Source organism: Mus caroli, unplaced genomic scaffold (genome assembly GCF_978045245.1).
Source record: "Mus caroli unplaced genomic scaffold, Mus_caroli_1 scaffold_6, whole genome shotgun sequence".
NCBI lineage: Eukaryota > Metazoa > Chordata > Mammalia > Rodentia > Muridae > Mus > Mus caroli.
Genome location: NW_028227261.1, coordinates 81,726,708 through 81,740,553, shown reverse-complemented (window position 1 = coordinate 81,740,553; position 13,846 = coordinate 81,726,708). Strand labels below are relative to the sequence as shown.

Here is a 13,846-nt window from a genome sequence, read left to right as displayed (position 1 = left end):
AGATGTAGGAATGTGTCTTGGGCTCATACCCCATTGCACTGACATCTACAATTTATATCACCCCATGACCCTAAAATCTGATCTATCAGATTCTATTCTATGGGATAACATAAACAATTACATAATATTTCAAGTCCCTAATTCAGCTATGATAACTTGTGTTGAGTTTTTATTAAGAATGATTTCTATAAGGTCATTTGAATGCTCATTCACCACGGTGTGACAAGGAGGCACAGCATCTGTCTCTGTCTCTCTGTCTCTGTCTCTCTCTGTCTTTCTCTCTGCTACTTACAGATCAGGATGTAGTTTGCCACTGCTCCTGCACCATGCATGCTGTCAAATGCTCCCTCCATGCTCCCGATGATGATCACAACTACCCTCTGAAACTGCAAGCTAACCCACAATTAACTGCTTCCTTTTATAAGAGTTGCCTTTCTCATGCTGTCTCTTCCTAGCAATAGAAGAGTGACTAAGATACAATGTTATACTAAATGCGCTCTCTCTCTCTCTCTCTCTCTCTCTCTCTCTCTCTCTCTCTCTCTCTCTCTCTCTCTCTCTCTCTCTCTCTCTCTCTGTGTGTGTGTCTCTCTCTCTCTCTTCCTTTTGTTATTTGATACAGTCTCACTAAGCAATCCAGGCTGGCCTCACACTCTCTCCTCCAGCTTCATCATTGCTAGTGCTGAGGTTTCAGACAAGGGGCAGTAGTAGGTTGAAAGCTCTTGCAGTTTAGAGGATTGAGAAACAGATGCCTGTAGGGTGATTACTAGTGCTGGAATTGCAGAGGAAGCAGGGAATACACAGGACAGGAAGACGCCAAGTGCATTGCTAGCCACAGCCAATCCCTTCCCAGCCTTTTTCCCTCCACAGCACAGGGTATCCCTCTGGATGAAGAGACTGCATATGTAGCAAACCATTAAAGAATTGACAGCTAACAAGCCTTCCTGGTAGCAATCATTCTCTCCTCACTGAAAAAGAAACAACAGAGCAAAGCAGCTTTCATTTAATTCCTATTTTCTAACATTTCTCCCTCCATCTCAAAGTTCTACCTACCTGTAACTGCTGCAACATCTCTGTCACCCCTTGAACCTAGAGCATTTCACACAGGGACAGGAGCACGTTGGGATGACAATGAATTCCTGGAGAGCGACAGAGAATTCCAGGGTTTCCAGCACCCAGAGAGGAGACTAAAATAGGATGGGAGACGTCTTTGTCATTAGACTCCTACTAGATTCCTATGCAGTCGGAGGTGGAGGAGGCTCCCTAAAGAGGGTGGGGCAGAATAGAGCTTCTAGTTGGAGTCTAAGGAGATAGATCCATATAAAAAAATTAAAAATTAAAAAAATCACACTATTTAAGAAAGACAATTCCTAACTAAAGGTGGAAAATGAGGGCTGATCTCAGTTAATATTAACTTTAAAATCGGCCAGGAATATCCGAGAGTGTTACCACGGTCGTGTGCATGTGCAATGCTTGTGCCTCTTGCCATTGTTTGATAATCCCTTCCAGCCCAACAGTCATCTCCACCAGCGGAATTCCCTTGAGGGTGTGTGGGTTGTTCTGAACTCTTTGCTGGCCGCCAGGATCCGGGAATTCACAATGCAGGGCGCCTTTGAGTCGAAGAGAAGCAGGGCAGGGACCATCTAGCAACCGCGATGGGAGGAGGGAGGAGGAGGCCAGTCGGAGGAAAGCATCAGGGCCTAGCCTGACGCAGCAGCAACCCTGGAAGTGGCCCCCGCCAGAGCTTCTGGGCGTCAGGGGACAGTCGGTCCTGTGCCTCCTCCAACCGCGAGCCCTAGGAGGGTCCCGGGCTCCCACCGCCCTCAGCCTTCAAGCCCAAGCCAAGGGAGGTGCCCTCTGAGCTAGCTAAGGAAAGGAGGCGGGGATTGGAGCGTGTGAAGAGGAGAGGGAGGGACGGGTTCTCCTCGCCACTCACCGCTGGTGGCCGCAGGCGCCCTGCGCTGCCACCGTCTCCGGGCGGAGCTGCACCCGGAGCCGCGACTGTATTGAGAACGTGTGAATGTCCGCGTGGACCAGGGCCGCGCGGGTCCCGCGCCTCCTACGGCTGCCTCCCGCGTGCTGCTGTGTATGTTCGCTTCTTGTCACTGTGCTCCGAGAGGCAGAAGGACTATGAAGATGATTCACTTTCGGAGCTCCAGTATCAAATCGCTCAACCAGGAGATGAAATGCACCATTCGACTGCTGGACGACTCGGAGGTCTCCTGCCATATCCAGGTGCGGTGGCACCGGGGGAGGATGCAGGGTGTGTGGTACTCTCACGGTGCAGGAGTGAGTGAGAGGGCTCTGAGGGTAGACATGCACTGGTGGGAAACCCATCTCAGCAAAGAAGAGCGGCTGGAATGCTGGATTTGCTTCAGTCCTCAAGATAGGGGCTTTGGCCCACTATAGTCATCTGCTGTGTATTACCCTTACCTCAGCCCCCTACCCTGGGGTGTTCCCTGGGCTCACATCACGTTGCTCCTAGGCTGAGACTGTAAGCAAATGTCTCTTGCTTGGCGCTGTACTGGTCCCTTTGGAGTCTATCTCACCAGGACATAGAAGCCACCAAGCCAAGGGAGACCCTTGCATGCTACCCCCTGTCCTTCTTTCTCATCCACCACGTGGAAAAGGACTCCACCAGCCAGGGTTCGCTCCTGTTTCCCGCGCCCAGGCGGTTCCGGAACCTGCTTCTTGTACCCTGCTGTTTCTCTGACAGGAGCTTGATTTCTCTAGTGTGGTGATGGACTTCTCCAAGTTTCCTAGAAATCTTGGGCTCCAGCCTTGAGGGATGGGATGCACTTTGTATCGATTTGGAGCTACCTCTAAAGAAACATGAAATATGTGTTTCAGAGAAAGGAAAAAGATACATGAAGCTAGCAAACGAGTCCGCAGGAAGCTGGGTCTTGGGTTAAAGAGCTTGGAATTTTGGTGACTATTCATGTGGTCAAGTTGGAGAAGGCACATTGCTTAGTATTTTTATTGGCTGCTCCCTTCCTTGGGAGATCATTGTCTGTGGCCTCGCAAATATATTTGCAAACTGCTGTTGTTGCTGCCTCAGCTGGTGCTGTTGGTGGTGGTTGTTGGTGGTGGTAATGATGTGTCTATGTGTTTCTATGCACTCACACAGGCTTGTGTGCCCTTTGGCTGCACTTGTTCAGGTAGGTCGGTGTGAGCTTCTCCTATGACCTCATATGACATGCACGTTCTGCAAAGGTTGTAGCAGAACTAAGCACTGTGAGCATCAGAGTTTAAAATCTAACTATTTCTAGCATTCCCTCTTCCAGGCTACTATATCTTGAGGTTCTAAGACCCATGCCTGTGGGAAATGAAGGGATTAACACCTCCAAGAGGCAGGAATCTGCCTCTAGGTTGTGCTAGAATTTTTAAAAAGACATTTTTTAATTAAAATATAATTACATCGTTTTCCTCCTTCCCCTTCCTCCTTCTATCCTCTCCCCCAAGTCTCCACTCTCCAACTTTTTCCACGTACCGCATCCACAATTTCAACTGATGCCTTTGTTCTTTTATCATTATGGTTACATATATATGTATATATATATATATATATATATATATATATATATATATATATATATATATATGCATAAGACTATAAGCACAACCTTCCCAGGGTGTTTTTATTGTTTGTGTGCTTATGGTTTCAGGGCAGATCACTTCTATCGAATAACCACTAAGTGGACTCATCCCTGGGAAGTGCTATTATCCTTTTCCATGGTCATAATTGCCCAATGTTCTTTATATAGGGTAAGGTTCTGTAAAAATTTCCTCCTTCTCAGTTTATATGTATATTGATATTGCCATTCTTTAGGTGTTGTATATGCCATTTCTATGAAAGATTGTTTCACAGTGGACATCTGGTATTCTGCATCGTGTAATCTTTCTGCAAGCTTTTACCCAATGTTCCCTCAGCAATAGATGCAGCAGTCTTTAGGAAGTACCCACATAGGCAAGATTCCCCATAATCCTTGATCTTTGCATTGTTTCCAATTGTGGTTTTCTGTGAGGGTCTCCCTTTGCATTAAAGAGATGTTTCTTGCGGGGCGTGGTGGCTCACACCTTTAATCCCAGCACTCGGGAGGCAGAGGCAGGCGAATTTCTGAGTTCGAGGCCAGCCTGGTCCACAAAGTGAGTTCCAGGACAGCCAGGGCTATACAGAGAAACCCTGTCTCGAAAAAACAAGAAAAAAAGAAAGAGAGAGAGAGAGAGAGAGAGATGTTTCTTTAATGAAGGATGGTACCTACATTTGTCTGTGGGTAAATTTTAGAGTGTAGGTAGGAGTTTTGTTGGCCTAGCAAAGTGGAAGTCATAAATTCTCATCTAAGATCCATGACCTCACCAGCTCTGGGAAGTTGGCTAGTTTTATAGTACTGTTCATGATTTCACTGCTGTTGAGTGAACTTAATGTTTAACAAACCGCTGATGTTGCACCTTTGTAGATATCTTGTCCTGGGGGTCACTGTTATAATTCCTAAGTGTTGCAGCTCGATGGGACCATTATGTTTCTCTCCTGTACTGGTTAGCTTTTATGTCAAACTTGAAACAAGCTAGAATAATTTAGGAAGACAGAACCTAAATTGTAAAACTGTCTCATCTGATTGGCCTGTGGAAAAGCCTATTGAGCATTTTCTTGATTGATGATTAATGTGGGAAGGCCTCCCTAGTTATGGGCAGTGCTGGTCCTAGGTGCTATAAGAAAGCAGGCTCAGAAAGCCATAAGGAGCAAACCAGTAAGCCCTGCTATTCCATGACCTCTGTTTCAGTTCTTGCTTCGAGGTCCTTGGCCTACCTTTTCTTCCCTCAGTGATAGATCCTTACTTGGAGGTTTAAGAGATTAAACCCTTTCCTCCCCAAGTTGCTTTTGATCATGGTTTTGACACATTAGAAATTTTACTAAAAGTCAAGTAAAATGTAAAGTAAATATTTCTCTAGAAATATTTCATAGTATTTTCTGGTATTATGTTATGGAATCTAGAACACAGGAAGGAGGATTTCAGGTCAGATCCAGTTTAAATAAAAATAATCTGAGTTCCCTGTCATAAGTGTATAGTGTTTTTAGGAATAGAGTATTACCTTCAACCTCTGAAAGGCAACAGTAGCAACAACAGTATTCTGACCAACCACTCAGAGGGAGATCTCTCATAACTGATACTGTGATTTTCCGTTAGTTTGTAGCTTTTGTGGAGGCATTGTCAGCTGAAATGTGTGTGTGTGTGTGTGTGGTGCGTTCTGTATAATTGTATAATTCTGGGTAAATGAAAAACAATAAGGTTTCTTCAGGCTTTATCAAACAATTTTGATATTGTCTGTCACCTCTCATTCCTTCAGCTTCTGTAATGACCTCCCCCTGCCCTTCCCAGTTAGTGACCCCTCCCATTTTTCTGTTTTGGCCTTCATTTTACCCATATCCTGCTACTCACCTCTGAACCCCTCCTACCCTGTAGTACTATTACACTTTCCTGGTTTCTATGCAGCATACTTGTTTCTAAAGATTTGGTACTAGGGAGGACAAATGAGAGAAAACGTGTGATGTCTTTCTTTCTGGGTCTGAGTCAATTCATTCAATATAATCTTTCCTAAGTCCATCTACTTATCTTCAAATTTTATGACTTCATTTAGAGCTGAATAGTATCGCTTAGTATATGTGTACTTCAATTTCATGACCCATTCACCCGTGAAAGGACAATTAAGTTGTTTTCATTTCTTAGCTATCATAAATAGGGCCACAGTAAACACAGCTGACTAAGTGCATGTGGAGTAGAACATCAAGTCCTTTGGACAAGTAGCAAGGAGTGGTATAGCTTTATGGTATATGGCATATGGTGTTGTTTTTATGAGGACTCACTCATCAATTATTTTAACTCCCGGATAAATGGAGTCCTATTCATAAAGTCCTCTCCTGCTGCTACACCTTGTACTGTACTGCCAATGTTGTAGCACTTCAGGTTTCAAATTGAGTTTCCTGAGCAACTTGGAGTTAATGTTTGTGCATGGTGATACACATAAGTCTAACTTCATTCTTCTGCATGCTAATATCTACCTTTCATTTGTTGAAGATGCTCTCCTTTCTCTAGTGTGTATTGCTTTTAGCCTCTTTGCTAAGTACCAGATGGTTGTTGTTACGTGCAACTCATGTTTAGGTCTTGTGTATTTGATTCCATTTGTCTACATGACTGGTTTTTCATGGCAACACCTTATAGTTTTTTGTTACTACAATTCTATAACATATCTTGAATGGCAATCCTTCTAATAATACTTTTGGTCAGGATTGCTTGGGATATTTGGCTTCTTTTCTGCTTCCATATGAATTTTAGGATTTTTTTTTTGTACTTCTGTCATGGATGTTATGGGTATTTATTAAGGTTTGGGGTTTGTCCCAGCACGTGTGGTCTATTTTATCCTTTAACATTAGGGTATTACCTATCTTTTAAGCTGATTCCTGTAGACAATAGATTGACATTTGTTTTTGTTTTTGGTTTTGGTTTTGTATTTTGGTTTTTTTCAATACAGGGTTTCTCTGTATAGCCCTGGCTGTCCTGGAACTCACTTTGTAGATCAGGCTGGCCTCGAACTCAGAAATCCGCCTGCCTCTGCCTCCCAAGTGCTGGGATTAAAGGCATGTGCCACCACATCCCAGCAACTTTTGTTTCTTAATACATTCAGCTAACCTGTTTCTTATGATTGGAGAGTTGAGACTATTATTTAGAAATTATTAAATTATTGAAAGGTGTTATTAAGAAATTATTAAATTATAAAGATTGCATTTTAGAAGGTTTATATTTTTAGTTTTCCTTTCTCTTTCTTAGAAATTTAGCTTCATTTATTTTCTTTCTACAATTTCTTGGTTGTGTATATTCTTCTTTTCAGTTCTAAGTATTGCTTCCAGAGTTCTACTTTCTTTGTTGTATTGTTTTATATGAGTTGTTTTAACTTTGTAAAACATTTTGATCTCTCCTTCAAATATGGCAGACAGTTTTGTTGGGTACAATAGTATAGGTTGGCAGTCATAGTCATTTTGAACTTGTAGTACACTTCTCCAGGCTCTTAAGCCTGTCAGAGTTTCCATTGAGAAATCAGCTGTTCAGCAGGGTGAAATGGTGTGCTCTTTTAATTCTATCATTCAGGAGGCAGAGGCTGGTGTATCTCTGTTAGTTGGAGGCCAGACTGGTCTACATAATGAGACACTGTCTTAAATCAACAATAATAGCCAAAAAAGGAAGGGGAGGAGGAAGAGGAGGAGAAGAGAGAGAGAGAGAGAGAGAGAGAGAGAGAGAGAGAGAGAGAGAGAGAAGAAAAAAAGATAAATTAGCTGCTATTCGGATGGGTTTTAATTTAGAGGTAGCTTAGTTTTTTTCTCTTGTAGCCTTCAATATTTTTCTTTGTTCTATTTGAAGTATGATATGTTGTGGAGTGTTACTTTTTTGGTCTTATCTAGTAAGGGTTCTGTTTGCATCTTGTACTTGTATTAATTTGCCTTTCCTTAGTTCAAGAAATGTTTTTTCTTTGATTTTGTTATAAATCTGATCTTTGAGATTCACATGTGATTCATCTCACTTATATATGCCTTTAATTCAAATATTTAGTCTTTTGATGGTGCCCGTGCTGGCTAGTTTTGTGTCAGTTCAACACACAAACTAGAGTTGTCTGAATCAAGTGAACCTAAATTGAGAAAATGCTTCCATAGGTCTGACTGTAAGGCATTTTCTTAATTAGTGATAGATGGGGTGGAAGGGCCCACTCACTGTGCTTCCTGGGAACAGAGTTTCAAGTTTTGTCAGGGTAGTTGTTTTTGTTCTTTGACCTGAGTGTATGGATTTCTTTGAATATCTGTCTGATATGATAATCTGGCCTTCCTTACATTGAATCAGTGTAGGAGCTGAATGGCTAGAACTAAGCCAGGTAAAGCTGATGGAAAGGCTGTTCAACTAGACTTGGGCAAAGATGGCTCCAAAATCACAGATACGGAGCTAGGTCTGTTGTCATGGAGATGACAATGGATAACCAGAAAGATGTCAGGCAGTTGTGGAAATAAGCTTGTGAGAGTGGAGATCATGCGTGATGGGTCTAGAACTAGACTTCTTGAACTTTTAGTTTCCTTATTCATTGGGGGTATTTATGAGTAGAGATCATTGAAATTTTTGTAAATTAACATGTAGGTAAATTTCTGTGCAGGGCTATGCTTCCCCATTACATGCCAGGAAATGTTGCAACAGCAGCAGTGGCTTTTGAGTATGTTCACCAACATATACAGAGTGCCTCCTCCAGAATAAGTGGAAAAACTCAGGCTACAAATTCTTGAGTTGTTCATTAGTCTCCTTTCCGTAGTAATCATTCCCAGAGAGAGAAAAAATATATATAAGCTCTGTGAAAGATTTCACTGCAAGGAGCCCTCAGGACTGTTGTGTGAGATCATATGAATGAATCCCATACCATTTGTCAGTATCTTCTATGTGTTTTCCCTTTTTAACCTATAATATTCAATACATAGTATAAATCTCTTGGGTAAACATTATTTTGATTTTATGAATAAGAAAACTGAGACACCAAAATGTTAACTTATTTGTCCAAAAGAGTTTCAGTTGTTGGCCTTAAGTTCTACAATTATCTGGATCCAAAACTTGAGTATGCCTTTGGCTTACTACTTTATATTCAAATAGTTAGATTTCAGTGAGATTTCCAACCCAGAAGCAGATGAATCCATGGAATCCTGCCTGAATTGACTTGAAGACCAGTAGGGATTCTTGTCTCGCTAATTTGCATATGGATCAAGTTCAGGATTTGGCAGGAAATCTGGCATTCCAGAGCTGACTAGAATGCCTCAATCTAAATGCCACTAAGAAACATTTCCAGTCCCAGAAAACACTGTATTTTTCCTCAAGAAAACTATACTTACATGCAGTTAGGTTCTACAAGCTGTATTTTTATGCTTCAGTTCAATCTTCAAATTACCTCTGTGAATCAAAAGATGAACTTTGAACTAAGCTACTGTACTGGCTAGTTTTGTGTCAACTTGACACAGCTGGAGTTATCACAGAAAAAGGAGCTTCAGTTGAGGAAATGCCTCCATGAGATTCAACTGTAAGGCATTTTCTCAATTAGTGATCAAGGGGGAAAATCCCCTTGTGGGTGGGACCATCTCTGGGCTGGTAATCTTGGATCTATAAGAGAGCAGGCTGAGCAAGCCAGGGGAAGCAAGCCAGTAAAGAGCATCCCTCCATGGCCTCTACATTAGCTCCTGCTTCCTGACTTGTATGAGCTCCAGTCCTGACTTCCTTGGTGATAAACAGCAGTATGGAATTGTAAGCTGAATAAACCCTCTCCTCCCCAACTTGCTTTTTGGTCATGATGTTTGTGCAGGAATAGAAACCCTGACTAAGACAGCTGCCAAGGAGATTCCTTGCCTGTGCTCTCATAACAGACTGTAATGGTCAAGGGGCATGTGACCAAATTTTTTCACATGTAGCATTACTTTTGGAGGGCACTACACTGTGTTTTTGTAATATGAGCTTTGGAGCTCATAACATTGGTGACGTAAGGACATAGGACAAAAGGAAAGGAAATTTTCAGAAAAAGTGTAGCTCTTTCATGAGATAATGAGTTTTTGTGTAGTTCAGAAAATTGCATTTTCAAAGATGAATTATTTTTAAAAATCATTTTAATTTTATGGTAAATATCTTTGATATTTCAAGAACAGGGATAGAACTAAAGATGTTTTAAAATTAAGTTAGTTAATGGGTCCTTTATCAGATTGAAACAGATAGACAAAATTTTATTTGCAAATAAAATGGCATATAGACATAAAGACAGATATATGTAGGTATAACACTAAGAGAATGTACCTATACAAGGCTGGGAAAATTCTCAGAATGTCTGGTTATACATGAAACTGGTGAATAACTAAAGGATCAGTGGACATCACCTAGAAGCAAGTTAGAAAGCCAAATCTGAAAGTCTGAAAGTTTTTTTGATTATCTGTTTTGGAATCTTCATTTGAATGGTGTAGCCATTGGTCACCCTTCTGCATGCCAATTCCTTCCAACCCCCCAACACTAGGTAGGATAGAAAGAAGGTTAGAGAGAAAGGGGACACAGACTTCTTTAGATTATTTCCTGCTGATTAGAGGTGTTGAGTTCCTTGGGGTAAGTCCTTCTTCATTGTTAGGATATTGAATTTATTATTCACTTTGTTCACTACCATTTGACAAACAGCAGCTGCAGAAACCAGCTGCAGGAGCAGCAGCCTCCTTAGAGTATGCCTCTAGCTCTGACAAGTCTCAGGGCTCTGGCATTTATTCCCTCTCAAAAGTTTCCAGAATTCCAAATATCATGTACTCTCAGAAACTATTTGCTGCTGGCAAAACTACACCTCTAGAGCTTGGGGCAAATCATAATCACCTGCAGTGATTATGCTATCTTTTATCTCACACCTGGGCTTAAAACAAAAATGTATTCATATAACATAACTGAGTTTTTAAAGAAACTGAAATTCTCACTATAGAATGGGAACACAAAAGATTGTCAATTGACTTCTATTTATCTTTTTATATGTTTTTTTCTTGGCAAAGTGCTATATTAGGGTTTTATTGCCATGAAGTAACACTATGGCCAAGATAACTCTTATAAAGAAAAAAGTTTAATTGGGATTGGCTTACACTTTCAGAGGTTAAGTCTATTATTGTAATGGGAGGAAGCATGGCAGCATACAGACAGACATGATGTTGAAGACAGAGCTGAGATGTCTATGTCTTGATCCACAGGCAGCAAGGAGAGACTGTGTACCATAATGGGTGGAGCTTGAGAATAAATGACCTCAAAGCCCTCCTCCACAATTGGCACACTTTCTTCAAAAGGCCACACCTGCTCCAGTAAGGTCATATCTCCTAATATGTCACTCCCCATGTGCCAATCATTCAAACACATGAGTCTATGGGAGCCATCCTGATGACCACCACATGTACCATTGGTATAAATAGTATAATTGGATGTGGAAATGAAGGCTGAATATGAGTCCAATATTGTCAAAATTAGTGACTAAAATATTGATAAAGCCCTTTCAAGAACTATTCACATAACTGTGGCCTAGTACTTATGCTATAGTTTGGAGTATGATTACTTGAAGGCAGGGAAGATAATTTGCATGTTAGCAGATCATGGCCAGGTTAATTAACTCTTATTCTAAAAGTATAAATTGCTGCATTAAGAGAAAAATACGGAGATAATATCAATACAATTCCTCTAAAATGCTTTAACTTTTAGACTTAAGAATGATCCTGTAAGTCAAGTCAATTCTTACAATGTCAGGCCCTCTAGAAAATTAAGAAAACATAATGTTTCAGGACTGAACATGAGCTACAACTTAGCTTGACAATTTTTTTTAAGGCTCGGGGAAAAGAGTGATAAAGTCATTGAATCACTGGAGTTGAAAAGAATAGCAAACACACACACAAACAAAAAAACCCTTCATGTTCTTCCATACCACCCGGAACTTTATCTGGGGTAGCTTCACATTTTGAATTCCCAAACCTCACGGGAGATGTGTTTCTCCAGATGGGTGTCCTAACACATGGTTGAGGGGCACCTTGAGCAATACACTTTGCTTGCAGGTTTGAAAAATGTTTTTTCCACCAGGTGTAGATAGCACCTCTTGTTGAAGAGCAAGGAAAGGAAAAGTTGTACTGTAATTCAAGGGCCACTACAGAAGCTGAGTTTGCAGCTCCAGCTGCAATGTAGCCACCTGACAACAGTAAGTTAGAAGAACAAAGCAAATTTAAACACATGCCACAAAGAGGATGGCTCAGGTTTCTTTCCAAATTGTACCTTCATTAGATTGAGTGTGTCTTTTCATGCTAGTATCCAATCCATATATTGTTAAAAAGAAAATCCTCACCAGGCTTTCTTGAATATAGGATGCCCTACCCCGGTATGTTAAGTAACTATTAAATAAAATATTTTTTGGTGTTACTTGAAATAAAATGGGGAGAGAAATCAGAATTTAGATTTGTACCTTTGAGGTATTCCATTATGAAGGCTAAATTTAACGCTTAAGAAATACTTACATTTATCCAAGCAGCAATGTTTTCCAAAATCAAACACCCCACTCCATCCCCCCGCCAAGGTGGGGAACATTGGACTTTATAAGTTCTCAGCAAAGGTTCTAAATTTTCATGTGGTGTTGGGAGTAGAGATCATTCCAAAACTTGTGTTGGCTGCAATAGCAATCAATTTCAAATTGCAAATCAGAAAATTGGGGAGCCTCGCTGTGTTTATATACCTTTTTTATCTATTAGGGAGGACCGGAGGATGGCTAGAATGTAGAAGTTCCAGGAAAGATGTGTTGAACAGAGATGCAAAATCCTGAAAGGCCTATTGGGCATTTCTGGGCATCAGAGATACAATAAGACATTTTGAATGTGTTCCATTCCATTCTAATAGAGAATAAAGACACATAAACAAATCCAACACAGTAATATTGTGATAGAAAAATCCCAGAATGCTATTGGTATGGAGTGGGGGTGAAGCTAGTGAAGTTATGAGCTGGAGACATGTTATGGCATGGGCTTTCCATTAAATATTGTTTGTTTTGTCCAGAGCTACCACTTTTTTTTTCAATTTTTTTATTAGATATTTTCTTCATTTACATTTCAAATGTTATCCCGATAGTCCCCTATACTCTCTCACCACCCTGCTCCCCTACCCACCCACTCCCACTTCTTGGCCCTGGCATTCCCCTGCACTGGGGCATATAAAGTTTGCAAGACCAAGGGGTCTCTCTTCCCAATGATGGCTGACTAGGCCATCTTTTGCTACATATGCAGCTAGAGACATGAGCTCAGGGGGTACTGGTTAGTTCATATTGTTGTTCCACCTAGAAGGTTACAGACCTCTTCAGCTCCTTGGGTAATTTCTCTAGCTCCTCCATTGGGGGCCCTGTGTTCCATCCAATAAATGACTGTGAGCATCCATTTCTGTATTTGCCAGGCACTGGCATAGCCTCACACGAGACAGCTATATCAGGGTTCTTTCAGCAAAATCTTGTTGGCATATGCAATACAAATGTCAGTGATCTATTTCAAAAATTCCCTTTAAGAAGTGGTAGCTCCATTCTTTGTGAAGAAGAATTTTTGAAATAGATCACTGACATTTCTCATTGACATTTCCTTAAATTTTACTTTGCTGTTTTACTTACTTGCAGACATCTCATCAAAACTTATTTTTTTATTAAATATTTTCTTTATTTACATTTCAAATGTTATCCCCTTTCTTGGTTTCCCCTCCAAAAACCCCCTACCCCTTCCCCCTCCCCCTGCTCAATAACCCACCCATTTCTGCTTCCTGGCCCTGGCATTCCCCTATACTGGGGCATAGAATCTTCACAGGACCAAGGGCCCCTCCTACATTGATATCCAATGAGGCCATCCTCTGCTACATATGCAGCTAGAGCCATGTGTTTTCTTTGGTTGGTAGTTTGGTCCCAGGGAGTTCTGGGGGTACTGGTTAGCTCATACTGTTGTTCTTCCTATAGGGCTGCAAACCCATTCAGCCCCATGTGTACTTTCTCTAGCTCCTTCATGAGATCCTGTGCTCCATCCAATGGATGGCTGTGAGCATCAACTTCTGTATTTGTCAGGCACTGGCAGAGCCTCTTAGGAGAAAGCTGTATCAGACTCCTGTCAGCAAGCACTTGTTGACATCCACAGTAATGTCAATGTTTAGTGATAGTATATGGGATGGATCCCCAGGTGGGGCAGTCTTTGGATGGTCTCCAGTCTCTGCTCTACACTTTGTCTCTATAACCCCTTCCATGGGTATTTTGTTCCCCTTCTAAGAAGGAT

General features: G+C 41.3%; 1 protein-coding gene across 2 annotated transcripts in view; it reads left to right on the top strand.

Annotated features, from left to right (window-relative positions):
* Positions 1-1,411: 1,411 nt before the first annotated feature.
* Frmd3 (FERM domain containing 3) overlaps positions 1,412-13,846 on the top strand; it is a 199,469-nt gene continuing 187,034 nt past the window's right edge. Inside the window, exon 1 of one of the 2 annotated variants that reach the window (XM_021160425.2) lies at positions 1,412-2,232. In XM_021160425.2, the coding sequence (XP_021016084.1) occupies positions 2,086-2,232 (147 nt within the window). In that variant the 5' untranslated portion in view covers positions 1,412-2,085. The remainder of the gene's footprint in view (positions 2,233-13,846) is intronic. The other variant, XM_021160424.3, reaches the window with a different exon arrangement.